Source organism: Cygnus olor, chromosome 3 (genome assembly GCF_009769625.2).
Source record: "Cygnus olor isolate bCygOlo1 chromosome 3, bCygOlo1.pri.v2, whole genome shotgun sequence".
NCBI lineage: Eukaryota > Metazoa > Chordata > Aves > Anseriformes > Anatidae > Cygnus > Cygnus olor.
Window position 1 is genome coordinate 53,355,645 of NC_049171.1, and position 27,844 is coordinate 53,383,488.

Below are 27,844 nucleotides of genomic sequence, written 5' to 3' on the forward strand. Positions count from 1 at the left end.
GGAAAGAAAAAAATACCCCGCGTTTAGTCTGATCCAGCATTAAATGATGAGTGAATAAAGTCAAAACTTTGATTTGTATAAACGAGATTTCAAGGAATTAAAAACAGAAAATCATTTTCTTTTCCTCCTTGAAGTTAGTTAATTCTATATTATCACTGAGCTTTGTCTAGTTAAAAAACAGACAAACAAACAAAAAAAACCAAATCTTTGCTACAGTAACTGAAATTTTGTGCAAAAATTCCAAAATCTTAACATCCCCTCTTATACATGCAGTATTAGTTCTTTGAAAAAAGGCTCTTGGAAGCCAGACTGAAAACAAGGCACTCCAAAAAAAAAAAAAAAAAAGTGGACAGTAGAACTACAGGCAGACATAGCTGAGACTGTTTAATAACATATAATAAAAGAACTACATTGCATTATATTTAATAGTAATGTTAATTTTAAAAGCTGACAATTGACTTTTCTTGGTGAAGAAACCAAACAATATCATTTTTCTCTTAATAGGGTTGACTACTCTGAATAAAGACGCATGCTTGTGATACTGGATACTGGCATCATCTTCCTCAGTTCAAGTGGAACTAATGGACAAAGATATCCAAGAACACCGAAGACTAAAAGGTAACTAATTCCTCTCCGCAAAAGCAACTTAGTACCATTAGAGTTGAAATAAAGGACTACGCTGCAAAAGAAAAAGCAATAAAACCTGGATATTAGGATATGTGAATTAAAAAGAATGCCACAATTGATAAATGCTTGAAAAAAAAGAAACAGGAAGAAATCTGAAATGCCTAGTGGGAAAGCATTAAAGGAGAGAAAGTGAAATAAGCCAACTGAGAGGGGAAAATTGCACAAGTAACTGCACAAATCCCTTGTTTCTTTTTAAAGAACGAGTTTTGAAGACACACGATAATTTCAAATGTCTGTATATCTCTAAAACAGACATAATGTTCATGATGCTAAACATAGTTCTAAAGGAAACTACTAAAATATTTGTCTCACATATTCAGCATTCATATAGACCAGCGTACCAAGTTCAGAACATATTCAGGTGAAAAAAATATTCCTAAGAAAAAAAACTATGAATTTAAGGCGTCAGTCAGCTCAAACTTAATTCCACAAGTAATTTTGACTTTGAGTTTCAACTGAAAAAACAGTGCATATTGAATTATAGCCTTCAAACAACCTGTAAATAACTTGAGGAGATTATGTAATCTATTATATAAAACATTACGAATGTGAACAACATGACTGTTTTTATTTGCAGAAAATGCATTTGACTCAGCAGAACAGCAATATGCTCAGCTGGCTTGATTTCCATGTATACATTTTATGCTAGGTTAAGCTACTGTATACAGATCCCCAGAGTATAATACATGGTTTATGCACAGCTGTCATTTTACTTTCCGATATTCAGAGAACTGTGCATGCGTATGATTATGAAGGAGTAAGAACTAGAATTTTACTACTCGATTATCGACAGTTTTTGAGTGCTGATATTGTTAAGACAGAATAGATTGCATTTAGTTTTACTGTCCATTATTAGTTGTTATTTTTCTTAGAGAATTTTTCTACCCTATACTTAGAACCGGTATTAGCTCTCTGCCATACAACTTGTGCTGCACATTACAAATCCTCAGTGACCACTTTGTGTCAGGAAGCTCTCAATGCCCTATGGAGCGTTAGCAAGAAACATTGGGTTACCAGACCAAATGGGCTACATCACAGACAGGGATAAAGAATGAAGATTGTGGAAGCCAAGAAAACTCTGGCTAGACAACCTATTACTACACCACTCCTGCCATGATGTAGTCTAACCCCAGGTGACATTTTGACTCAGAAGCATCCTAAGTATTCTATTAACTTGTATAATCCATTTCAGACACTAATTTTCCTAGGCTTCCTAGCAAACCTGAAGCTGTTTGTATCACTCATTTGGTATAATCACACTTCTAAATAGCTAATATTGTACTTACTGTACTAGTTTTAAACTTGCTGAAGAAACTTTTGTATAATCAAAAATATGCATTAATGTTTGAGAAAAAAAACAACAACATGTTTTACCCATTTTTTTTTAAGAAACCGCACATATTTATATCTTTCCTCCTTGAAATTTTTGGTCTCAAATCACTAACAATTATCTTGGTTAAATTCCCCTAAGGCTTACAACAATTGTGTTGTCCAATAGGCTCATATGTGAGAAAGGTTTTGTACTTTGCACCACTGCAGTATCTTCAGTGACCTTTATGGACACCCAGAATGAACTAATGTTGACTCAAACGCAGCTACATACAAACTTTTTTAATGTAACAAAACTTACGAAACTTGTAAAGCTGAATTAATTTCCTTGAGCAGCTCTTGGGTCTTATTAAAATCTGCCAGCATGCTTTGTTTCTCTCTGATGTGATCTGCTGCCAAGACATCCAGCTCTTTCTCATGTTTCTTGCTTAAATCTTGCTCATGCATCCTGTTTAATTTATTTTTTGTTAAAAAAAGTTATTCTAAAATCAGACTGATTTGCTCATCATGAATTTCTGCCATGCTTTTAACAGCTTTTACACAATGACAACACAGAAAGGAATTATTCTTCAAAACCCACTACTTACTGTCCTCCAATCTTCTAGCTTATTTCATTGAAAATGCATCTCCTTTAATGCTTTTTTATTTTTTAATAAACAAGCATAATGAATAAAAAAAAACACACTTGAGCAGACTGTTATTAGAATATGCCGAAGTGTGTAACTGAAATGCAGATTAACTGTATGGTAATATTCACAAACTGTACCAGTAATGGGCACAGCTTTTTATGAAGAAGACTAAATGGTATATACTGCCACTTGATTAAAAGGATAAATTAAAAGCTGCAAATGATAAAATATCTTAAGTAAAACAATACGTGAGGCAATATGTGTTTGAGGTTAGAATGGAAAAATTCATACCTGATCTGTTGGTTAGATTCACTGCGTATTCTAAGAACTTCTTTCCCTTTAAACTCTAGTTCCTTGGTCAATGCACTTATATTGTCATGAAGATGCAGAATCTCTTTGTCCAGTTCAGCTATATGATGGTCTCGATGTCTCAGTTCATCTTGGAGGTCTGATATTCGGCATAAAAATTCTTTCTCCTGTGACATAAGTAGCAGCAGCAAAAACTATTTAGACTTGTATCTCAAAAGCACAATACTTGTTTTCAGAAGACAACAGCTGAACAGAATTTTCCATTCAATAGACTTTTTTCTTTCCTTTTTTTTTAATGCTGACACAAATTACAATTAAAACTTAAGAGATTTTTTTTCTTGTGTGCAAGTACAAATAACAATGAAATCAAAGTTATGTAACAAGCAAACATTTGTGGGAGAATTTAAAACATTGTCATTGCCTGTTAAAGTTTGTGCATTTCATTACATTTTCCTTTTGCCCATACATACACAACAAAAACAAATACTACAAAGAACTATGGGACTGGGAATTTAGGAATTTCTACCTCTTGAACATACAATGCGGGGAAGCTGAAGGACAATCATAGCTGTTTTTCCCCTCACAACCCCATACAATGGGATGAAATAGTGTAAAATGTATGCCCTGTGCCCACAAACACTGTAATTCAGAAGTCTCTTCTCTAATGCACATATGAATACCAGGGTCAGAAATATCTCACAGCACAATACATGTCAAAGAGCCCATCTATGTAAAATGTTTGCATTTACATGTGTTTTTTTGGTTTGTTGTAATTTCTTAGTACAAAATATCACTTAAAATGCCCTTAATGTGTGGTTTGTTTATATAATATTTACATTGTGTCCAATAAATCAATAAAAGTCATTCTTTTCACATAAGAAATTCCAATGCAGTTAACATCTGGAAAACTTATCTGGATCCAATTCCAATGGTTTTGATAATGTTTACAACCAGTTTACAAAGAATAAAATCAACCTTTTTCAAGGTTTTCCATTTCCATCTATCCCACTTCTTACAGTTTCACAATAATTAATACAATAATTAAAAACGTGCGGTTTGCACAAATAGAAAAAAAGCAAAGATTTCAAAGTAGTTTTATGCATAATTGTGTCTTGTGCCTTTATGCACCCAGGAAATACAAACATATCCTAATGCACAAATATTATTGTATATCCTTAAAAACAGAGTTTTAAAAATAACTCTCTTCCTCCCCATAGGAAGCCTATATTAAACCTATAAGAAAAAACATGGAAAAGAAAAAAGTTATGAAAAGTTATTTAAGAAAAATGTTATGTCCACATATTTAAATATTCAAAAATTAGCAAATAAAATCATCCCATTCTCATTTCTCTGCATCTTGTTCATCTCTGATCCTCTAAAGTGATAGGCATCCCAATCAAGCGATTGCTTTGCCTTCAGCATAACTGAAGTATGTACTTAGCAGCTTATTGTGCTGAAGTCAAAAGTACAAGGCATTTGGTTGGATCAAACACATGCTCTTAAATTTTAACTTTGGTTTCTTACATCTTACTTGGGTGTCTCTAAGCTTAAACAGGACATTGAAACTACATCCTATTAAATCCTCCATGTTTTCTTTCATTGTTGCTGACAGCACCACATTTTTGCCTGTATTGCTCATGCTTTCAAACCCACAAGGACACAAAGAACAGGGGAGGGAAAAAATAAATAAATAAAAAGGGCTTGTCCTTGAATGTCATGCTGTAAAGGCTATATCCAATTAAATGTTTACTCTATTAACCTACTTGTAAAAGCACTCCACTTCTCTGGTACTGGACTATTAGTAAGTGAATCCTGAAAAGCCTATTCTATATGCAAATGAAGAAATTTCTTTGTTTTCTTCTTTTCAGGAGTCTGGCTTCCTTTCAAATAGAGATGAAGCTTTAAATTTTAGTTACTAGTGGAAAAACTGATTCTGTATAACGTGAAAAATTATAAATATAAGTGAATGAATCACTTGGTTGCTGAAAACAACTGTAGTCCATATTAGCTTTGGAGGTTTTGTTTTTATATACGAAAAACTTGGAAGTTGTTAGGTCTTCTCTACTTTCTTTAGAAGCTAATTTATCTTTTCCAGTTTGGCGCCTAAAAATAGAAGATACTAAGCTACATTTTAAGTTTGAAGCAATAATTTGACACCATATCACTTAGTGTTGGAGAGAAATAGTGTTTTTTTTTTCTTTTCAAGTCCTGCTGGCCACTGAGGACAAGTAGAATTTTGCAGGAATCAGCACTTTCCCCCCAAGGCAAGTAAGTGTGCTCCAAGATGGCTGCACAACTCTAAAAGGAAACTGCCTTGATATGACAGCCTTTACTAAGCATCTAAAGAAGTTTGCTGAAGGAAGAAAAAGCTAAGCAAAAAAATTTAGGTTAATTGGTAGGGATGCATTACCTGCTGGTGCTGGCTGACTTTCAAAGAGTAAATTCCGCCTTACATTTCCACAACAGTTATTGCCTCCAGCTAATAGAAAACAAATACCGATTATTTTCCAACAAGTTGCCAGCAATGCCTCCTACCTGTCTTCTGCCAAGTTCTATGCTTCTTTCAAGCTCCATTTTGGCAGCTACCAGTTCCTGTTGATGGTTGTGCCTTAGTTGGTCAATTGCTGCTGCATGTTGATGATTTAGCTCTGAGCGCAAGGAAGCTAGTTACCGTGAACAAAAAGAAAAGCTTATTTTGCAAATGTTTACTATGAATTAACAATAACAGTCCAGCTCCTTCAAGTATTGTCGCTGACCTAACACACGCTGCTTATATTAGCCACATGAAATTTCTGTTGAATAGGTTGAACTCATTCGAGCTCTACAGCCACAAAGGTTTAGACAGACTCAGATTTATTCAATATTAAAATACAAGCTACTAGAAAATACCTTAGAATGATGGTTTCTCTATCCCTTCTTCAAAAGCATGGCCTATTATGTAAAAGTATTTATAGCCAGATTTGAAAATGAAGTTTTGAAAACTTGAGTATTTGCTATTACTTGGCCACAGGTAACAGAACAAACATTCATTTTTGCAAATGGGTTTTATATATGCATATTCAACCATCTATACATACACATGTTGGAAGCTTCTGCAAAAGGAAACTGATGAGAACATTTTAAAGAACAAGTCTCTAAATGGAATCTATAATGAATTCTTATTTGTGCGTGCCACTGTTCCTTCTGGTATTTTCATACAAACTCCCTAACTACAGTGCCTTGGGCACCTCATGATCTTAACTATGTTTGCTCTCCTGATACTACTGAAGGTGGGGGATGATTCATTCTTATTCCAGTTTTACAGAGGGGAAAGAAAACGAGATGGAGTGTCTTCCCTTAGAAGAAGTCTGTTGTAGAAGAGGAATTCCCCTTACATTTGTTCAGGCAAAGTCAAGACCTTTCCCATTAGATTATTTGTCCTTAGCACTATATTTCACTATATTTTTCTTCTAATACTTATCTTTTCAATTTTGGGTGAGAATTAGTTATTAAATACAAATATCATCACTGATTATGATAACAAGTTTGTCAGTATTAAGAGGAAATAACTTTTCTCCACTTATATTTTAATTAGCTGTCACTGACATTCCATGTCACATTATTACTACTTCTGCATTAAAATTTTCCTGATGTCATTTACTCTCGTGTTACATGTTCCTTGTCAATAATTTATATCTTTCAAATATTTCATGATTCTTGTATATTTTCTTATACCTTCATAATTACTCTCCACTTCTTTTACATTTTCAGTGTTCTTGTTTACCAGATTTTGTGATTTGCATTTTTCTCCATCACAGATTAAACCAGATGAAAAGCGAGATTTAGGCTTTTTCTAGATTTTAAGAGAATTATTTCCTCTACCTTAAGTGACATCCTTGGCTAGATGCATGCTAAGCTTTTACTGTCAATTGGAAGCAAGGATGAAATGATGTTTTCAGCTGCAACACTTGCCTTTCTACTTATGCACTTTACATAATTTTGATATAATCCTCAACTCAACTTTCCCATTCAGTTCACATATTTTTAAAATTCCTGTATTTATACAATCCCTTATTTATTAAATTATCATTTTGCTGCTATGATACGTCAGCTATTTTTTAAAAACATTTTTAGTTGAGCAGCATTCCAACAATTCTCAGACATGGAGGATGCGTATTCAGACTCCATCTAAATCCCTACATGAGCGTGACTATTAGGCATCTCAGAATATCAAAAGCTTTGAAAGACAGAGCATAACAATCACCATACTGTCCTAGACCAAAGGTCTACCTTGTCCTGAATACAAAGGCAGATGCCTAAAGAAAAGCTCAAGCATAGGCAAGCAAGTGATGATACCGCCTGATAATACATTTCTAGTCATCAACAATTTAAATCTCAGGGACCTTTCCGAATCAAAGGTTTGTCTTAGTTTTAATAGCCCTCAATGTATTTTTTTCCCCACAAACTTGTCCAGTTCATTCTGAAAGCACGTTAAAATGTCCTCTGGTATAGAATTCCACAGGTCCATTCCACATTGTGTGAAAAAAGCACATTATTTTGCATTAATTTTTTGCTAGGTTTATTGAATAGCTCCACTTCTCAATTGGAGAACCAAAAAATTTAACAGAACGATCACTCTTCATTTACTCACTGAAAATTGGTTTCAGCTCCACAGAACAGAAACCATGTGTGTAGCCACCCGGTGCTGCTTTAACTGGGAAAGGGCATGCTCTGCCCAGTAATCTGTTATACAAGAGATGGGCACCAGCACCATCATCCTGAATAGCACTGCCTGTGGCTTCTGTGCTTTCTAAGCAATACCTATTCAAGTAAATTACAACAGGAGCTTGTCTGTCAATACTGGGCGTGGAGGGCCATCTCAGAGACCCTTGAGTGTGAGAATCTGGTTTGTAGGTAGGCTTGGGCAGGTAACAGTCATTGAGCTGTTCAGCTCTGCTCAGATGGAAAGCACTTCTACAAATACATGTATGAACAGCATTTTTGGCACCAACTAAACTTTACAAATCAACCTGTAACATTTTGTTTTGTTTTGTTTTTTTCCGTCCCCCTCGAGAGATGGAGGAGAGTTTAGTGTTTTGGAGACTATACTTTTGGGGACTGTAGTTCTGGATTTCTGTGTCTCACAGTTTCACTTAAATTAAGCTTCAAATCTTTATACACTTCGTGACTACAGACCTACATTTACAAAGGACTTATTTGTGAGAGGAGACTGCAAGTAATAATGTGACAGAGGATACAAAGTTATGCTTCTATGGTGTCCTGGTTTCAGTTAGGACAGAGTTAATTTTCCTCCTAGTAGCTGGCAGGGTGCTATGTTTTGGATTAGAATGAGAAGAGCGCTGATAACATGCTGATGTTTTAATTGTTGTAGAGCAGTGCTTACACCAGGCCAAGGACTTTTCAGCTCTCTGTCCTGCTAGCGAGCAGGCTAGGGATGCAGCAGAAGCTGGGAGGGGACAGACCCAGGACAGCTGACCCAAACTGGCCAAAGGGGTATTCCATACCATCTGACGTCATGCTGAACAATATATAGGGGTGGCTAGCCGGGGTGGAGGGGGGGCCGGCTGCGGGGATAGGCTGGGCATTGGTCAACGGGTGGTGAGCAATTGCATTGTGCATCACTTATTTCGTACACATTATTACTATTAATACTATTATTATTATTATTGTTGTTATTCTTTTCCCTGTCTTAATAAACTGTCTTTATCTCAACTCACAGGCTTCACTTTCCCGTTTCTCTCCCCCATCCCGGAGAGGGAGGGGGGAGGGTGAGCGAACGGCTGTGTGGTGTTTGACTGCCAGCCGGGCTAAACCACAACAGCCCATTTGGCGCCCAACGTGGGGCTCGAAGGGTTGAGATATCGACAGATTTGACCAGAGTGTGTTAAACTAAAATTGGTATAAGTATTCGACCTGCTTAATAGTTGCTAGTCACAATGTTGATTGCCTTAATCTCAAGTCTGCTGTGCCTGTTTCCCAAATTGAGTTTTATAGCAAGTTACTTTCTGTATGTGCTCCCTGTCGTGCTGTTTACCCTTTCCGGGCCCTGGTTTAAGATTGTTATGGTACTGTGTGGTGTAACGATGGCTTATGAAATGATGAAGTATCTGGTCATGACTCTAACCTGGTATTTGTACTCAGCACTGTCGTCGACTCTATACTTCGGAAACCAGTGGCCACCAACTAAAAGAGAATACTTTGGAGAAACTTATTGAAGAGGTCCAGCAACTTAAAGAGAGTGTATTTTCTTCCCCACCTGTACAAACCAGCGTCTCGGCTATTAGGGGTAAACGTGCATCCATGCAAAGAAGACAATATGGTGGGTACACACCCCGCACCACCCTGTGGTTTTACCTACGTGACCATGGAGAGGACATGAGAAAATGGGATGGAAAATCTACTGAGACTCTAGAGGCACGGGTACGTGAGTTGCAAAAGAAAACAATCGGGAGAAAGGGGTTCTCTGAAAAGTTTGCTGCTCCAACTTCTAGCAGGCAGTCTTTTAAACACAGAAGTGAAGATTCTGACCAGGACTAGAGGGGCCCTGCCTCCAGCCAGGGGGAGGAAAGGGACAACCGAGTTTATTGGACTGTGTGGATTCGATGGCCTGGCACGTCTGACGCACAGAAGTATAAGGCTCTAGTAGACACCGGTGCACAATGTACTCTAATGCCATCAAGCTGTAAAGGGCCAGAGCCCATCTGTATTTATGGCGTGACAGGGGGATCCCAGCAGTTAACTGTATTGGAAGCTGAAGTGAGTCTAACCGGAAATGAGTGGCAAAAGCACCGTATTGTGACTGGCCCGGATGCTCCGTGCATCCTTGGCATAGACTATCTTAGAAGAGGATATTTCAAGGACCCAAAAGGGTTCCGCTGGGCTTTTGGCATAGCTGCCTTAGAGACAGAGGACATTAAACAGTTGTCTACCTTGCCCGGTCTCTCAGAGGACCCTTCTGTTGTGGGGTTGCTGAGGGTTGAAGAACAGCAAGTGCCAATCGCTACCACAACTGTGCACCGGCGGCAATATCGCACCAACCGAGACTCCCTGATTCCCATCCACGAGCTAATTCGTCAACTGGAGAGCCAAGGAGTGATCAGCAAGACCCATTCACCTTTTAATAGTCCCATATGGCCAGTGCGAAAGTCTAATGGTGAGTGGAGACTAACAGTGGACTATCGTGGCCTGAACGAAGTCACGCCACCACTGAGTGCTGCAGTGCCGGACATGCTAGAACTCCAGTACGAACTGGAATCAAAGGCAGCCAAGTGGTATGCCACAATTGATATTGCTAATGCATTTTTCTCCATCCCTCTAGCAGCAGAGTGCAGGCCACAGTTTGCTTTCACTTGGAGGGGAGTCCAATATACTTGGAATCGGCTGCCCCAGGGGTGGAAACATAGCCCTACCATTTGCCATGGACTGATCCAGTCTGCGCTGGAGCAGGGGGAGGCTCCTGAACACCTGCAGTACATCGATGACATCATTGTGTGGGGTGACACTGCAGAGGAAGTTTTCGAGAAAGGGAAGAAAATAGTCCAAATCCTTCTGAAGGCCGGTTTTGCCATAAAACAAAATAAAGTTAAAGGACCTGCACGAGAGATCCAGTTTTTAGGAATAAAATGGCAAGATGGACGTCGTCAAATCCCAATGGATGTGATCAACAAAATAACAGCTATGTCTCCACCAACTAGCAAGAAGGAAACACAAACTTTCCTAGGTGTCGTGGGGTTTTGGAGAATGCATATTCCAAATTACAGTCTGATTGTAAACCCGCTCTACCAAGTAACTCGTAAGAAGAATGCTTTTGAATGGGGCCCTGAGCAACGACAAGCCTTTGAACAAATTAAACAGGAAATAGTTCATGCAGTAGCCCTTGGGCCAGTCCGAACAGGACCAGATGTAAAGAATGTGCTCTACACCGCAGCCGGGGAGAATGGCCCCACCTGGAGCCTCTGGCAGAAAGAACCTGGGGAAACTCGAGGTCGACCCCTGGGGTTTTGGAGTCGGGGATACAGAGGATCTGAGGCCCGCTATACTCCAACCGAAAAGGGATATTGGCAGCATATGAGGGAGTTCGATCTGCTTCGGAAGTGGTCGGTACTGAAGCGCAGCTCCTCCTGGCACCCCGACTGCCGGTACTGGGTTGGATGTTCAGAGGAAGGGTCCCCTCTACACATCATGCAACTGATGCTACATGGAGCAAGTGGGTTGCACTGATTACTCAGCGGGCTCGAATAGGAAACCCCAGTCGCCCAGGAATCCTGGAAGTGATTATGGACTGGCCAGAAGGCAAGTACTTTGGGATATCGTCAGAGGAGGAGGTGGTCCGTGCTGAAGAAGCCCCACTGTACAACAAGCTACCAGAAAATGAGAAGAAATATGCCCTGTTCACTGATGGGTCCTGTCGTATTGTGGGAAAGCATCGGAGATGGAAAGCTGCTGTATGGAGTCCTACACGACGAGTTGCAGAAGCTGCTGAGGGAGAAGGTGAATCGAGTCAGTTTGCAGAAGTGAAAGCCGTTCAGCTGGCCTTAGATATTGCTGAACGAGAAAAGTGGCCAGTTCTCTATCTCTATACTGATTCATGGATGGTAGCAAATGCCCTGTGGGGGTGGCTACAACAATGGAAGCAGAACAACTGGGAACGCCGGGGCAAACCCATCTGGGCTGCTGCATTGTGGCAAGATATTGCTGCCCGGGTAGAGAACCTGGTTGTAAAGGTACGCCATGTAGATGCTCATGTGCCCAAGAATCGGGCTACTGAAGAACATCAAAACAACCAGCAGGTGGATCAGGCTGCTAAGATTGAAGTGGCTCAGGTGGACCTGGACTGGCAACATAAAGGTGAATTATTTATAGCCCGATGGGCCCATGACACCTCAGGCCATCAAGGTAGAGATGCAACATACAGATGGGCTCGTGACCGAGGGGTGGACCTGACCATGGACACTATAGCACAGGTTATTCATGATTGTGAAACATGTGCTGCAATTAAACAAGCCAAACGGTCAAAGCCTCTCTGGTATGGAGGACGATGGCTGAAATACAAATATGGAGAGGCCTGGCAGATTGATTACATCACACTCCCCCAAACCCGCAACGGCAAGCGCCACGTACTTACAATGGTGGAAGCAACCACCGGATGGCTGGAAACATATCCTGTGCCCCATGCCACCGCCCGGAACACTATCCTGGGCCTTGAAAAGCAAGTCCTATGGCGACATGGCACCCCAGAAAGAATTGAGTCAGACAATGGGACTCATTTCCGAAACAACCTTATAGACACTTGGGCCAAAGAACATGGTATTGAGTGGGTGTATCACATCCCTTATCATGCACCAGCCTCCGGGAAAGTTGAACGATACAATGGACTGTTAAAGACTACACTGAAAGCAATGGGTGCTGGGACATTCAAAAATTGGGAAACACATCTGGCAAAGGCCACCTGGTTAGTCAATACTAGAGGATCTGCCAACCGAGCTGGACCTGCCCAATCAAACCTGTTACGCACTGTAGAAGGGGATAAAGTTCCTGTAGTGCACGTAAGAAACATGCTGGGTAAGACAGTCTGGGCTACTCCCGCCTCAGGAAAAGGCAAGCCCATTCGTGGGATTGCTTTTGCTCGGGGACCTGGATGCACTTGGTGGGTAATGCAAGAGAATGGGGAGGTCCGGTGTGTACCTCAAGGGGACCTAATACTGGGTGAGAATAGCCCATGAGTTGAATTATAATATGTTAATTATCATATAACACTGTATGTCATCGCTACCATGGTTGCTATATATCATAGATGAAAATGGTGATTAATTAGAAGGTATTGGAAAGAGTGTAACCTGAGCATGACATAAATGGTATGGAATAAGGGGTGGATATCTGTCCTGGTTTCAGTTAGGACAGAGTTAATTTTCCTCCTAGTAGCTGGCAGGGTGCTATGTTTTGGATTAGAATGAGAAGAGCGCTGATAACATGCTGATGTTTTAATTGTTGTAGAGCAGTGCTTACACCAGGCCAAGGACTTTTCAGCCTCTCTCTGTCCTGCTAGCGAGCAGGCTAGGGATGCAGCAGAAGCTGGGAGGGGACAGACCCAGGACAGCTGACCCAAACTGGCCAAAGGGGTATTCCATACCATCTGACGTCATGCTGAACAATATATAGGGGTGGCTAGCCGGGGGGGGGGGGGCGGCTCGGGGGATAGGCTGGGCATTGGTCAACGGGTGGTGAGCAATTGCATTGTGCATCACTTATTTCGTACACATTATTACTATTAATACTATTATTATTATTATTATTGTTGTTATTCTTTTCCCTGTCTTAATAAACTGTCTTTATCTCAACTCACAGGCTTCACTTTCCCGTTTCTCTCCCCCATCCCGGAGAGGGAGGGGGGAGGGTGAGCGAACGGCTGTGTGGTGTTTGACTGCCAGCCGGGCTAAACCACAACATATGGCTACAAGTGGTAGAAATACTGATGAAGAAACTAAATACCATCCAGACAAAACAGTTACTCCTATTTGGTGGGAGATCTCCAAAATACATTCTTCAGAAATCTTCTCCAGCCAGTAAAATGATGTTAACTGGTCAAAACTAACCACAGTATAAGTCCACTCCAAATACTGGGCCAGGGACTGCAAACAAAAATAGACAAGTGTCCAACTTCGATGAGTTGCAACGTCTAGCTGAAGCTCTTCTAACTACAGGATGTCTCCTTTATTTTTTTCTGGTAGAAAGACTGAGCTAAATGAAGTGGAACAGATGCTCAGGTGGTACAAGAAGATAGAGTTCTGGGAACAGAGACACTGACATGAGTGAAATTTTATTCAGATGTGCATTGTATGAGATAAGATGTTCATTTTCTCAGAGGAGCTATGTTCGTACCTAGCCACAAAAAAAACCACTGCATTCCCAGTGATAACTTCCTGACACGTAACATGGACACAGAAAGCAGAGGTTAGACAGAAAACATCAGTGAAATGTCACAGCCCTTAGAAAAACAATTATTTCTACATATATTTAACTATTTGTTTTAAGGCTTATATCTACTGGTTTTGGCTGCTGTTAACAAATAAAAAAGACATGCATGTCTTTTTTGTTGTAGCTTTTTCTCTGCAGTGTTTCTAAATTTGACTTTTCCTTCCTGTCTGAAAAGAAAATACCTTCTGTGTACTTATCTCCTGCTTGGAGTGATGCAATCTATCTTTACTTTTTTTTTTTTTATGCTACCCTTGTAATTTCTACATTCCAGACTTCCAAGATGCCACAACAGACATCCTCCTTTTCTTCTCTTCTGCATTTCCTGCTTCTTTACTACCTTGCACTGCAGTCTTCTTGTCTTTGACATCAATGCCAGGTATCAGGCCACCCTTTCTACTTCTGTGAAGTTTCTTTCTGGACTTTCTCAATCCTCACCATTTTGTGTTATACCACTGTCGGTATTCTTTAAACCTTACCATTCACAGACATCTGTTTTCCTCCAAAACCTTCTTTTACATGTGAAATTCTTGAAGTCTGTCTACCACGACATCTTGCTTGCCTCATTCCAATTCCCTTCCAAAACTGACTTGTGCTCTTTTGTCAGCAGAAAAAAGTGTGTGTGTGGGGGGATTACTTAAATTTTAGATCCAGCAAAAACACAAAACTATGAAGTATTCAAGTGTTGTGGAGTAGAAGCACGTTATCTCTGTCCTTTCTCTAATTATCACATTATCTCATCTATCTATATGCATCTATCTTGCATATGCTAGATTGAGATTATGTGTTCAAAGATCATAATTTGCTTGTGAAAAAAATGGTTCCTTTTTCAAACACAAAAAAATGACATTTCATCTACATTATTAAGAAAATAAACAAGGAACAAGCTCTGTTTTCTTATGTTTTGTCTTATTTGTTGTTTCACATTCCTTAAACTGGCTGAAGCATTGCATCTTCTTAAACACAGCTTGAACCCTTCCTGCAGTACAAAATACAATCTTATTTGTAATTCAATGTATCAGTGACTCAAACATTTCTTTCCTATAGAGACAGAGTGCTAGGGCTCATACTCCTAAAATCAATACACATAGAAATCTAAGCAACTACCCTGCTGCTTCTATTCTATCCTCTGTTAATTTCCAAAATATTCATCGTTAAATTTCATTGCTTACTCCTTTCAAAAAAATTAAGAGTATGATTTTGAAAGTGAACAATTTTGACTTACCTGTAAAAGCTTATACTGATTTTAAGAGGAACAATTAGGTCAAAATTGAACGACACCCAGATACACTACAGTGTTACAATACACACATATATATGTGTGTTTGTGTGCGTGTGCGCACGCACGTGTATACTTGTATGAGCAGAAATAATGTTTTTGGACCCATCTGCAAATTTGAAGACAATGTACCTAACATAGCTTTTCCTTCATCCTCCAGCTCAAATCGTAGAGTCTGAAGTTCCTGTTCCATCTCCAATTTGAAACCTTCCATGGCTTGTTTGTGTGTTTCTTTGAGTGCCTGAAGTTCTTCTGAATGCTTTTGTTGTAAACGTTCTTCTAATTCCTATGAAATACAAATGGACAAGATTAATTCTATAGCAGCCTAGGAATTATAAAATATTAAACAACTGGCAGCAAAAAAAACACCACCACCAACAACAACAAAAATCAGGCACTGGCATACTCTAGATACGCACAGATATTGCTTATAGTTTCTTCTCTCACTACTTTGTTCTGCTACTGTAATTTTTCAAGGTCTGCTGGTTATCAGGATTGCCTGAGATCAAAACAACTGTTCTGCTCACAGTTAGAAAACTTAAAAAGCAAACAAACAAAAACTATGTTTGTTTTTAAACTAAGTTTACATGTTTACATTAGCAAACAATGAGACTAAACAGATCCATAGGTGGGTCTACTGTACACAGAAGACTTTTGGGGGTGTTTGCTCCCCAGTGACACCCATTTTTACTTCCCATTAAGGTGTATTAAGCATAATGCTCCTGGAGTACACCATCTTGTTTCATTTTGAACAAAGCGAATGCAACAAGTGCTCCAAGACCATTCTATGATGTGAACCAAGTATGTGGGGACAACTGGTATATTCATTGCAAAGGTACACCTCAGATCTGAACTGAAAAAAACAAAACCATAAAGACACAAACCCTATTTAAGTGCAACGCCCTGTCAACACTTCAATTTTAAAGCAGGTTTAGCTGGGGTTTGAACAAAGTATCTTAGGCATGACATTATTCTGGATGTAAGAACTACCTTACAAGTTGCAAAACAGTTTATACAAATTTTTAACACAATGAAAATTTAAAATACATTACAAAAGGAGTAAATCAACAGGAGATATCAGAAAACACATAAAATTGGGTAAATATAATGCAAAAAAGAAACCTCTTCCAAATCAAACCTGGAATATAATCTTATAGATGACCATCTCAAACTACTGTTAAGAAATGTGTGTTGGTAATGATTTTATATATATATATATACACACACACACTATACATATATATATATATGTGACTGCATACGTAAGTATGTATAAGCACATATATATACACAAATACCAACATGCTGCTAGAGTATAAAGCAAGATGTGAAATAATGCTAGTATAAGAGATAACTTTCAATGTCTTAATCAGATTTAACTAGATAAAAATGTTACTATAAGATACAACATCTGAAAAGGAAATTCAGTAGTTGTGCAAATAGTTTTACTAGACTAGTTTTTAGTCTTTACTATTTCCCTCTGAGTATATAACATTCTCTACATAATAGAGAATACCCATATGAACATGCCTTTTGTTCTTGCTCTTTTGTTTCTTCCATATTTTGAAAGGCAAGGATATGGGCCTCCTGAAGTGACTTATGCCTTTGCTGATGCTCTTCTTCTAATTCCTGCATCTCCTGAGTCATCCTCTGTCGCTCCTGACTGAACTGGGCTTGTAGCTGTTGCAAAGAGCTCTGTGACTGGGAAAGCTGCATCTCCAGATTCTGCTTCAGCAAGGAGATCTAACCCACAGAACAGCAAATACCAATTAGTCATTAATAGTAAAACAAATTCCCAGAAACTTTCAAAAGAAGAAAACACTTGAAAGTTAAACAGAACACTAAGAGGGATAAGCAATGTCATCCATCCATTGAATTTCTTGTTAAAGTTATACCTCAGGAATGTAATCATTACATGTAAATAGCTTTGTAAGGGTTCTCACATTTGTAAGTTGATACTACAGCACTAGCTACATGATTGTTCATGGCTGAATCATCAAAATTTACTTCTAGGTTTTGTGCAAAGATCAATAAAAATGACACTATCAAGGTCCGAGATCAAATGTTTGATTGTTAAAATAAGCTACTCTTCAGATGAAGATCACATCAATTCTGTATGGAAAATCCTGCAGTGGATAGGGGAGTAAAGCCTGTGCCATTGAGATTGATGGATTTTTATATCTTTTGATATGGTATGGTCCTATCTTACTGGTAGTTTTCTGATTTAAAAAGAAATGGTAGCATACGACTACTACATGGTAAGTAAAACGTTGCACTTGATAGATCCTTTTTTCCGTTGTTGTTGTTGGCTCAGTAATACTATGAGAGTGATTTTTCTGCTGGTTTTCAACTAATACCAAAGCAGTTTGAGTCACAAATACTCATCTTCTTAGAAATACCTGATATTACAAATGACGCTTTTCACCCAACAAGTATCTTAATACATTAGAATACACTGCACTCCTTGAAAAAGTTCCAGTTTCTCTTTGTAATAATGTTATATACTTGGTTCTTCACATCAGAGAGCATCTTTTCAGACTGAAAATACTAAACCTCTATTTCCTTTGGAGGCAAACAACAGAGATACACTCTCCAATTCTGAAAACAATGTTTTACAAAAAAAGAATTTTGTTGCAGTGACTCAAAGGAAGGAAAAATAAAATTGTCACATGACAAAAGATTTGAATTAATAAGGATATTTTACAAGCCTCAGAGCATTACATAGAATTTAATTAGAATTGAAAAGTCTGATAGTGTCATTTGATTCAGCATCTTACAGTTAATTTTGACAAATTAAGACATTGCACATCAATTAATTGATTTACAGAACATTAAAACCCACCACTTAAATAAAATTAATAGCAGCATACCAGGGACAACTTGCAGCATGAACATTGTTGCTGAACATGTTTTTTTTTTTCAGAAGGACATAGCTTAAGCAGATTTGAAAGAAAGAAGCTACATTTAAAGTAAAATTAGCACTAAAACAAAACAAGCAAATTAATCTGAATGAAATGACCATGGCTAGTTGCACTTAAAATTCACGAGGTCTTTGTGTCTGGGGATATATACACTAGCTTCCATGCAACCTATATCAACAGCATTTTACTTCAAATAACTCTGAAAGAAATTTACTGTAATTGAAGGAGTATGCAAAGGCCTATACTACATTCTGTAATCTGAACTATACATGCAAAACCTTTTACTGGCTACATTAAATATAAATGCTACATACAAATGGGACAGTCAGAGGTTTGTCTAATCTACTACTACTCCAGAAATGGCCAACCCTTGTTACCCAGGCTAAGGCATAAATGTAGGGATCATAACTCTAAAATCTACTAGCATCTACTAGATGCTATTTCTTAAACCTCAAGATGTATTTTTGGACAAATTCATGGCAGAAAGATCCATTAAGTACAACTGCTATCTGAATCCATGTAAGTTTTTAGGAACCACAAAATCCTGTGGTAATTCCCACATTTCAGTAGACATGCCTATTACACCTGTAATGGAAGTTTTTTTCTTTTTCACTTATTCTACTCATCTTTCTGTAGATCTCCATCATATTCCTCCTTACTTTCTTTTCTAGACAGAACAGTTTTGGCTTACTGAGTCACACCTTGAATGAAAACTATTTCAAAGCTATCGTCATATTTGTCCTACTTTTGCCTCTTTTCTACTATTTCTTTTTCAGATTAGGTGGCCAGAAGGTAAGTTATTTAAGATGAAGGTGAACTCTGCTTTTATATAGTGGCATGATTTTACAAACTTTGTTCTCTTTTTCTCTACCATATTCCTAATATTCTATTGGCTTGTATGACTGCTACTAAGCACTGAGGTGATGGAATTATATATCAGTATCCCCAAATCTACTCTCTTTAGTTGTAACAGTCAAGTCAAGGTTCATCATTTAATACAATAAGTTAGAATTTGTTTTTTTCTTATGCATCACTGCAATTATCTACGCCAAATTTCATCTGTCATTTTGTTGTTGAGTCCCTTTGGCTTTTTACAAATCTTCTACAAGTCTTCAACCATCTTTGTCCTTCCTGCCCTGAATAACTCTGTATTAGCTGCAAACTTTCCCACCTTTTTTTTGTAAGCAATCTGCAAAAGAAAGTATATTGCACATCTGTAGAACTCAACTGATCATCTAACTTCACTGTGGTAATATTGTATTTAATTCCTATCTTTCAACCTGCTACTTATCTATGCAAAAAAAATTCTCTCTTGTGTCATGGCATTCCAACTTGCTCAACATCCTCACCACTACTCAGCTGATCCCTTTCAGCATACCGTGGCTAGGGTTGCCATGCTGGTCAAACAAGCCAATAATGCAACTACATGTGGTATTCTTTTCAACCCCAGAATTCCACTCCACTGATGAGATCGATTTGCACCATACCACTGGCAGTACAGTCAACTCTGAATTTTCATGTATGTGCTATTTTCATGTATTGTACTATTAGGTTGCCCAGAGAGGTTGTGGGTGCCCCATCCCTGGAGGCATTCAAGGCCAGGCTGGATGTGGCTCTGGGCAGCCTGCTCCAGTGGCTGGCAACCCTGCCCAGAGCAAGGGGGTTGAAACTAGATGATCTTTAAGGTCCTTTTCAACCCAGGCCATTCTGTGATTCCATTCTATGACTGTCTTTTTCCTCCAGGAAAAAAAAAAATAATCCAGACACTTTATCTAAACTCTCCATTGATCTCCTCACATCCCCATCTGTTCTTATTCACTGTTGGGCCTTTGTCTCTTCTCTCATCTTTCTGGGGTCCTTTCTGTGTTTTTTTTTTTTTACTTTGGTCCTTCTTTCCATCTGTAAGCCTTTATTTACTCTTTCTCTGCAACACTACCACCTAGCAAAAAACACACCCTGACTGGAGGTCTATTTTTCTCTCTGTGCCTTTAGGTAACTCCTGCACTTCTTTCGATTATCTCTGTTCCTATTTAACCACCATCCATAAACTCTCAGGATGCATTTTTGCTTGCTTGTTTCCCCAAGGTCACTAAGGTCACTATGGCAACTTGGCTCTAGCTACTCCTTGTCTTCAATCCATTCAGTACTCCAGTATCTCTCCCCTTGCTTCTTCCCTTCTTTTGCTCATTTTCTTCTTCCTAACTGTTTTTAGAATCATAGGAATGTGTAAGTTAGGATAGTCTTGAGAGATTATTCAGTCCAATTCTCTGAACTTGCTGGGAACACTGTATACAAATAACTGCTTAAAAATTAATATAAAGGAAAATCCACAATTTTTACTTAGATAGCCCTCCTCTGAGTACCTGTGACAGAAACACTGAGATACTAGACAGATGTTCTGTCCAGTCTTACTTGTCCTTGTCTCATTTCTGTACCTCGGGTACCTCTAGGGAAAGTCCTGATCAGTCCTGCAGTACCTCAGGTAATAAATATTACCTTCTAAAAAGCCTTTCAGGATAATATTCAAATGGAATTGACTGGAGTTTGGTATCTTAGTCAAATTCATATGGATTTTTATGAAGATGCCAAGAAAAAGCATATTTTGGGCTTCAAGATAAATCTCTCTCCTACTTAAGTCCCTTACCCACATTCTCATAATTAACACTGTACCATTTATAAACATTTTAAGCAAGATCAAAGCAATTTTCTTTAATTTATTTCTTGGAAATGCATGAAACATTTTAACTGAAATGGCTGGGAGAAGTCCAACATCTGGTCAGGAAGCCGTCTTAGAAGAAATCAGGAACACCCTTGTCAAGAGCAGTTCAGACTTCCACCAGATTAAAGTGACTGCAAAACCACAGACTGAAATGAGTTAATCTCTGGAGATGCCTATTTGCATCAATAGGCTATAAAACACAGGACAGTGAGAGTTAATGACTAACAACCAAGTCAGATTAGTCTACTACTCTAATGGATAATAAGGATTTCTTTTTTTGTTGTTGAAAATATATACAATAGTTTAAAAAGAGTTATTTTTAAAAACTCTTCTGTTTTGATTATATAATACATATATAGATATTCTTAAGTGCATCCCTTTACATGTCTTTGGAGCTTTGCCTCTATATATTACTGTATTGAAGACTCAAAAGAAAACAGCTCTGAACACTGTTCTCTGAACTTCTGATACTTCTAATCTAAGGTTTTCAGCAGATTAAAAATATTGTTAAGAATTTAAAAAATAAAAATAAAAAATAGAAAGAAAGAATATTCTGGCTACAATTATAACTTGCACTGCAAAACTGCAAATTATAATACAGCATCAACCTCATGCTTTGTAGAAAGCTCTGCAATACACATTTGCGCTGCCCACAAGCTTGCTTGCTTTAATGATGACATAAAAATATTGCTTATATTATGAATATGTACATAATGTTTGATGTCCAGTGATATATACATTTACACAGATGAATGGATGCAGTACACAAGCTTTTGATAACTAGCGGCAAACATGTTCTCCTCTCAAATGTTACGTATTCTATTTCACAGGCTAAAGCTTTAAAGCAATATTACAGGTTATGCAAATTTATTAGTGCAAACATGCCCTATTTACAAGCTGTAAGTGCAAATCACTTACATTGCTGATAGATTTATGCAAAGCTTCACCGAGACAGTGCCGCTATGAAGAAAAGATCACAGGAATAAAGGGAAACATTCAGAAATCAACTAAGTAAAGAAAAAGGATAAAGAAGGGAGAGTAAAACATAGAACATTAATTATAATATGACCAGGGAAAAAGTAAGTTGAAAACCATTTGGAAAAAATTTAAATGAATACGTTGCTTTGACTTCACATATAAACTACCTAACACCTAACAGAATGATGAATTTTCTTGCATTATGCTTTGAACTTACAGGATAAAATTATCTCTTCAACATAATGCTGCAATATACTCCTATTATAGAGCTGAACATTTTGGAAATTATCCAGCTGCTTTCTCTTCTCCTTTATGGAAGCAATTCTGGTGAGAGACCATTAAGTGCACCAATTTGCATTACTGTTATAAAGTGTGTTATATAAGGACTCAATCAACAGTCAGCTGTGTCTCTGAAAGCACAAGCATATTGAATGTAAAGATCAGATTTCACTGCTGGAAGGCAGAAAACAATTTTAGTCTGTAATGAAGACAAATATTAATATTTAAGTATTTTTTCTTAAAATTCAGAAACAGATGGGCAAATAAAAGACTTTTTCTGAAAGCTTTTATCAAAATTCCTTGTTGTACCACCTTATATTGGTGTTGATTACTAATGAAAAACAAAAATAGAAATATATCACTAAATGTTCAATATAAATATTATTGGTTATACAAATCTTATATATCACTATATAAATATATAAATGCCTGCATGTTATATATACATGAGTTACACAGAAAGGCACACACACGCAACAGAATCATCAGAAATGAAGCGAAAACGATTTTAAATCCAGCATGACCGATTTCTCCTTTTGGCACAGGTTGGTCAAGAAGACGGCTTTCTCAAGGAGACAGCATGTATTTTACACCAGCTTGGAAGACTTAACTTGGGAACTTTTAGGTAATACTTTGTAGAGATAAAAATGAAGATATTTTCCTTCTCCTGAATCTACAAAAAGGAGTAATAAAAAATATTATAGTGGAAAATCCAAAATTGCCTTATTAAAATTGTTAAAGTCAAGTTACAATCAAGACTGTAACACTAGGAGGCATCATACTCCAGTGAACCAGACAACAGACTGCTATGTAACAGTTCTGACTTCAACAGATAATTTTGCCAGTGCCAACCTGAGCAAACCCACAAATTTCTCTGTGCTTCCTTTCCCATCTGTCTCGCTAATTTAGGTTGGAAGCTATTAAGAGCAGGAATTATTTCTTGATAATTAAGTAGAAGTAGAAACCTTAGTTGTGTTCTACACTGAAAATAAAGTGCAAGTAAAAATATCTTTTGGAAACTATATTCTGAGTTCTACCCTATGAATAAGAACATTTAAGAGAGTGAGAGTTGCCCCCTGCTGCTCACACAATAATAGATTTCTTTTCCAAGAAAAAAAATGGTCTGTCTTTGCTGCCAAACTGGCCTTATGGCTAACAGAATAAAGAGGGCTTTTAATTTTAAAAAATTTAATTTTCAATTTTTAACCATTTTAATATGTGATTTCACCAAGTTTAAAAGTTTTAGATCTGGAAAACAGACAGAAGAAAAATGAATTTTTGGTGAAGGTTTTGGACTAACACTCTCTAGTTAAGCTCAGTACTTAGATTTGTTACAGATTTCTTTCTACCTGAGACTCAAAGCAATCTTTCTGCAGCCCACATTGCAGACTGTGAAATGAGAACAGTAATAGTCTTATGCAAGTATGAAATATTCAAAGATTATAGGGGTGGAAAGAAGACCATGCACAAACCTATATACATAATTTTAATATATTTGTAAAGTTGAGCTTTTATACTTGACATTCCTAGGTTTTCAAAAAGACATGCAGGAACATTCAATGTATAGCTTATTACTTTTTAACAAAACCCCAAACACATAAGTATTTCACAAATCTTGAAGTACTTCACATCTCTAAATACCACGGCACTATTCAAAAGCATTTAATTATAGGTAGCTAACTAAACATCAATCTTGGAAAAAAAGAAAAAGACTGGAAAAGATGATCTAAGAGTCAATCAAGAAAGACTTCAAGTGTGAAAATAAGGTGAGTTTCAGACAACATAACAATGGAAAAAGCCCTGCTAAAGAAAACATGATTTCTTTCTTCAACAAGATTACAAACTTGCGCAATAAATGCTATTGCACAGAAGCAATTCTTGAGGACTTTTTTTTTTTAATGTTATTCAATTTATTATCACATTAGATTTCAATTCCCCCAAAAAAGTATGTTCATACAATCTTAGTGAAGGAAAAGATGAGGCCAGACCTCAAGTACTGTGTTCAGTTTTTGGCCCCTTACTACAAGAAGGACATCGAGGCCCTGGAGCATGTCCAGAGAAGGGCTATGAAGCTGGTGAAGGGCCTGGAACACAAGTCCTGTGAGGAGCGGCTGAGGGAACTGGCGTTGTTTAGTCTGAAGAAGAGGAGGCTCAGGAGAGACGTTATTGCTCTCTACAACTACCTGAAAGGAAATTGTGGGGAGCTGGGGGTCGGCCTCTTCTCACAGATAACTAGCAATAGGACCAGAGGGAATGGCCTCAAGTTGTACCAGGGGAGGTTCAGGTTGGAAATCAGGAGACATTTATTTTCGGAAAGAGCGGTCAGGCATTGGAACAGGTTGCCCAGGGAGGTGGTGGAGCCACCGTCCCTGCGGGTGTTCAAGGAAAGGTTGGACATGGTGCTTACGGACATGGTTTAGTGGGTGACATTGGTGGTAGGGTGATGGTTGGACCAGATAATCTTGGAGGCCTTTTCCAACCTTAATAATTCTATGATAAATCAAAAACTGGTAGAGGTGAATCATCACTGAAATCAAACAGGGATGCACTAGGATTAACACTAAATCTGATAGCCATATTATTTTCATCCTTTATTAGCAAGTAAATAATTTTCATATAATACATACATGATAGAGTAGTAAATTATAGTTATGTAGGTATAGGGATTGAATCCAGCAATATGTGTAGCAATAAAATGATATGCAGCTCTGTATTGAAAAGGACTCAGGACACATTTAGAATGGAGAACATCAAAATAAGTCCAGTGTAAATATTAAGAAATTCTGTAAAAATTCAAACATCATTGTGACTGCTTCTACAGTGTGGCCCATAACCTGGGGAAAAACTTATGAGAAGCAAAAAGAATGGAGGTGTAATTATTAACTCTCTTTACTCTACAATAGAGAAAAGTAATCAGAAACTGATGAGAAATAAATCATAGAATGCTTTGGGTTGGAAAGGACCTAAAAGACCATCCAGTTCCAACCCCCTGCCATGGGCAGGGACACCTCCCACCAGACCAGGTTGCCCATAGCCCCATCCAACCTGGCTGTGACCACTTCCAGGGATGGGGCATCCACAGCTTCTCTGGGCAAAGAGAGAATGTGGATTTAACTGTCGCCCTCCTTACTTCTACATGTTGGAATTTAAGGTTTGTGATATGATTGTAATATAAGAAAATAAGATAATTAAAATGATTGTAATATAAGAAAAATTTGCTCAACTGTCAGGCTTCACAGATATACATACATTGATTTGATATCTAAGTATTAGCTATCTTGCTTTCATATCTTGCTTTGCTGTCCTTTTTTTTCTTTTTTTTTTAGCAGAAGCATTGTCTTCTCAGCAGACACACAACTAATCCTCAGATATAACCAAGAGAAGAACTTCAGTGACCCAGAGGAACAGAATAGAGGTTGCTGCATCTCTAGAACCGTCTGATCACTGCGAGCTAAAGAATAGGACTGAAAGACCTTTTATGCAAGACATGGAAGATTTGTATTCCCACTTCTGTTTCACCATCTCTCCTAAAAGAGCTGAGATTTCCATGAAGTTATACCAAGTGATCGTACATTGCACCTTCCTCAAGAAGGGAGTTTTACTGCACCACTGATATTTCTCTTTTCATTCAGTTGCACTATTTCCTGCAAGACCTTAGTTTATTGGATGTGTGGAAGTTCTCTCATTTCGTTGTTTCTCTTGGATAAAAATAACCCTCAACCGCATTTCAGAGGCTTGAAACTGAAGTTCAGCATTGGTCTTCATGTCACTCAAAGATGAGTTATGTAACTTTCTCACTGTACCTATTGAAGATATTTTAATGTCACACTGTGCCAAGACCTGACTTCAGTATATGGTTTACTGAGTTTTCAAAACTGGCATCAGCAACAGAAATTGTTGTGCTGAAGCCTGAAACCCTAAGTGGGGAAAGATCCAACTTTATTTGTTGTATCAAAGCAGATCTAGACTACTAGATCATTGCCTCATTTTAAGAATGACCTTTGATGTTGCTAATCTTCCTGAGGAGGAAAACCTATATGCGCCCATCTGATGTTAGTAAAAGAAACTATTTTGAGGGGCCTGTTGAGGAAGCTGAAGGGACCGTTGGCATAAGTCCATTTTATCCAGCTAAAAATAATGATAATAAACAAAACTCTCTTGAGACACTTCTTTGGTTTGAAGAGAAAAACTGATTTTACAGCTGATTTACTGTCTCTGGCTGCCTGCTGCTTACAAGACAGGTGACTGCAGAGATTTAGAAAGCAGATGTTTCCTACTTCAGTATTTTGTAGACATACTAGGAATGGAAAAACTGCATCGAAATTTGCCTGGTCTGGCTGATCAGAAAAAGCAGCATTTAGAGACCCTTCCCCTTCCTCTCTGTCAAAATCCAACAGTTTTCTATTGAGAAAAATGAAGTATATAGGAGACATTCTAAAATGTATAAATATCTCTGAGATCTAATAGGTCCTGATTCCCTCCTGGTTTTGCTGCAACCCTGAGTGAAGATGCTGTGTCCAGGCAACACAAGGTAGTGAGCATCCTGTTGTTTTAAAAAGATTAAGCTCTTCTCTTTCTAGTTGTAGGATTCTATCAAACTGATAAGCAAAATGCTTAGGTATTTTGACATATTTTACCTGTTAAATTTTGGACTATGATCGTTTCATCTGACAAACTGCAGGCTCAATGGTCAAGGGAAAAAAAGTTTTGAATAGAGAGATCATTTGCATCTACGGACATTTATTTTTTTTTTAAACATTTTTTGAATGGTACTAGAGTTTCATTTCATTTTACTTATTTATCATAATGCTTTCAGGATTTTAAAGATTATTCATGCGTCTTGGTTAGCATTTCCTAGACCACAGAGGTATCTGTTAAGAAAGGCCCTTTACCTAGAGTTTTATACACCTACTAATCACAAACAAATGTTGTCCTACCCATTAAGTTCTTTCTCATTAATTCCAGCATCTATTTTTACTATTCCTGGGCCTACGCAAAAGCATGGAGATGGTTAATACTTACCTGTGAATATATGAGCAATTATTCTGGAGCAAACAGGCTAAGAGTAATGCTTTAAAACTAGATTCTTGTTAGAGTCTTGGTCTTATATTGAGGGGAAAAAATATGCAAATGAGATTAAAATTTTATTTGAAGAATGGTATTACCATTGGATTTGGTTTAGATTTCTATTTACGAGTTTTGGAAGTGTTAGCTCCAAACATCAAGCTAAATTCCTTTATGACTCATGCATCATTAATTACATACTGTACTAAGAATTTAATGCTCTTTTCATCCACTGACAGGTAAAATTAAAAAGTCTTTCAGTCTCCTTCAGATTTACTAACTCAAATACTTCCAAACAAAAACCGATATCATTAAATTCCAATTAAAAGTTTATGATGAGAAAGACAAGATTATTTAGATGTGAAGATATCACAATTTCAAACAAACTAGATGTACTTTTTAATTTAGCTAAACACAATACCATGGGAGAAAAAATTAAAAGAAGATGAGACCAAAAGAGAGATGGAAATGAATTCCAGTAACACATTTATTCTTAAACAGAGAAACAAAGCAAACATTTATTAGTATTCTTATCATATCCCAGTGAAAATACTTTGAAAACTCAGAATTGTTCTGGGATTTTTTGGTCTGTGTTGCTGGGTAGCTCTTAGTTTTAAATTGTCTTTAATGAATTTCCTCTGTTAAATTCAGAATCTATTAAACAAAAGAGTAAAATCAC

The 27,844-nt window shown here is 37.7% G+C and overlaps 1 protein-coding gene and 1 long non-coding RNA gene across 2 annotated transcripts in view; one reads left to right on the forward strand and one right to left on the reverse strand.

The window, feature by feature from the left end:
* LOC121067444 lies at positions 1–27,726 on the forward strand. Its single transcript, XR_005818294.1, has 3 exons — positions 1–618; positions 22,647–22,726; positions 25,428–27,726. It is a non-coding gene; the product is annotated as an uncharacterized LOC121067444 (long non-coding RNA).
* FAM184A (family with sequence similarity 184 member A) overlaps positions 1–27,844 on the reverse strand; it is an 80,230-nt gene that overhangs the window by 8,486 nt on the left and 43,900 nt on the right. The window contains 5 exon segments of the mRNA XM_040551977.1: positions 2,318–2,464; positions 2,937–3,121; positions 5,490–5,617; positions 15,337–15,490; positions 16,735–16,947. Coding sequence (XP_040407911.1) covers positions 2,318–2,464; positions 2,937–3,121; positions 5,490–5,617; positions 15,337–15,490; positions 16,735–16,947 — 827 coding nt within the window.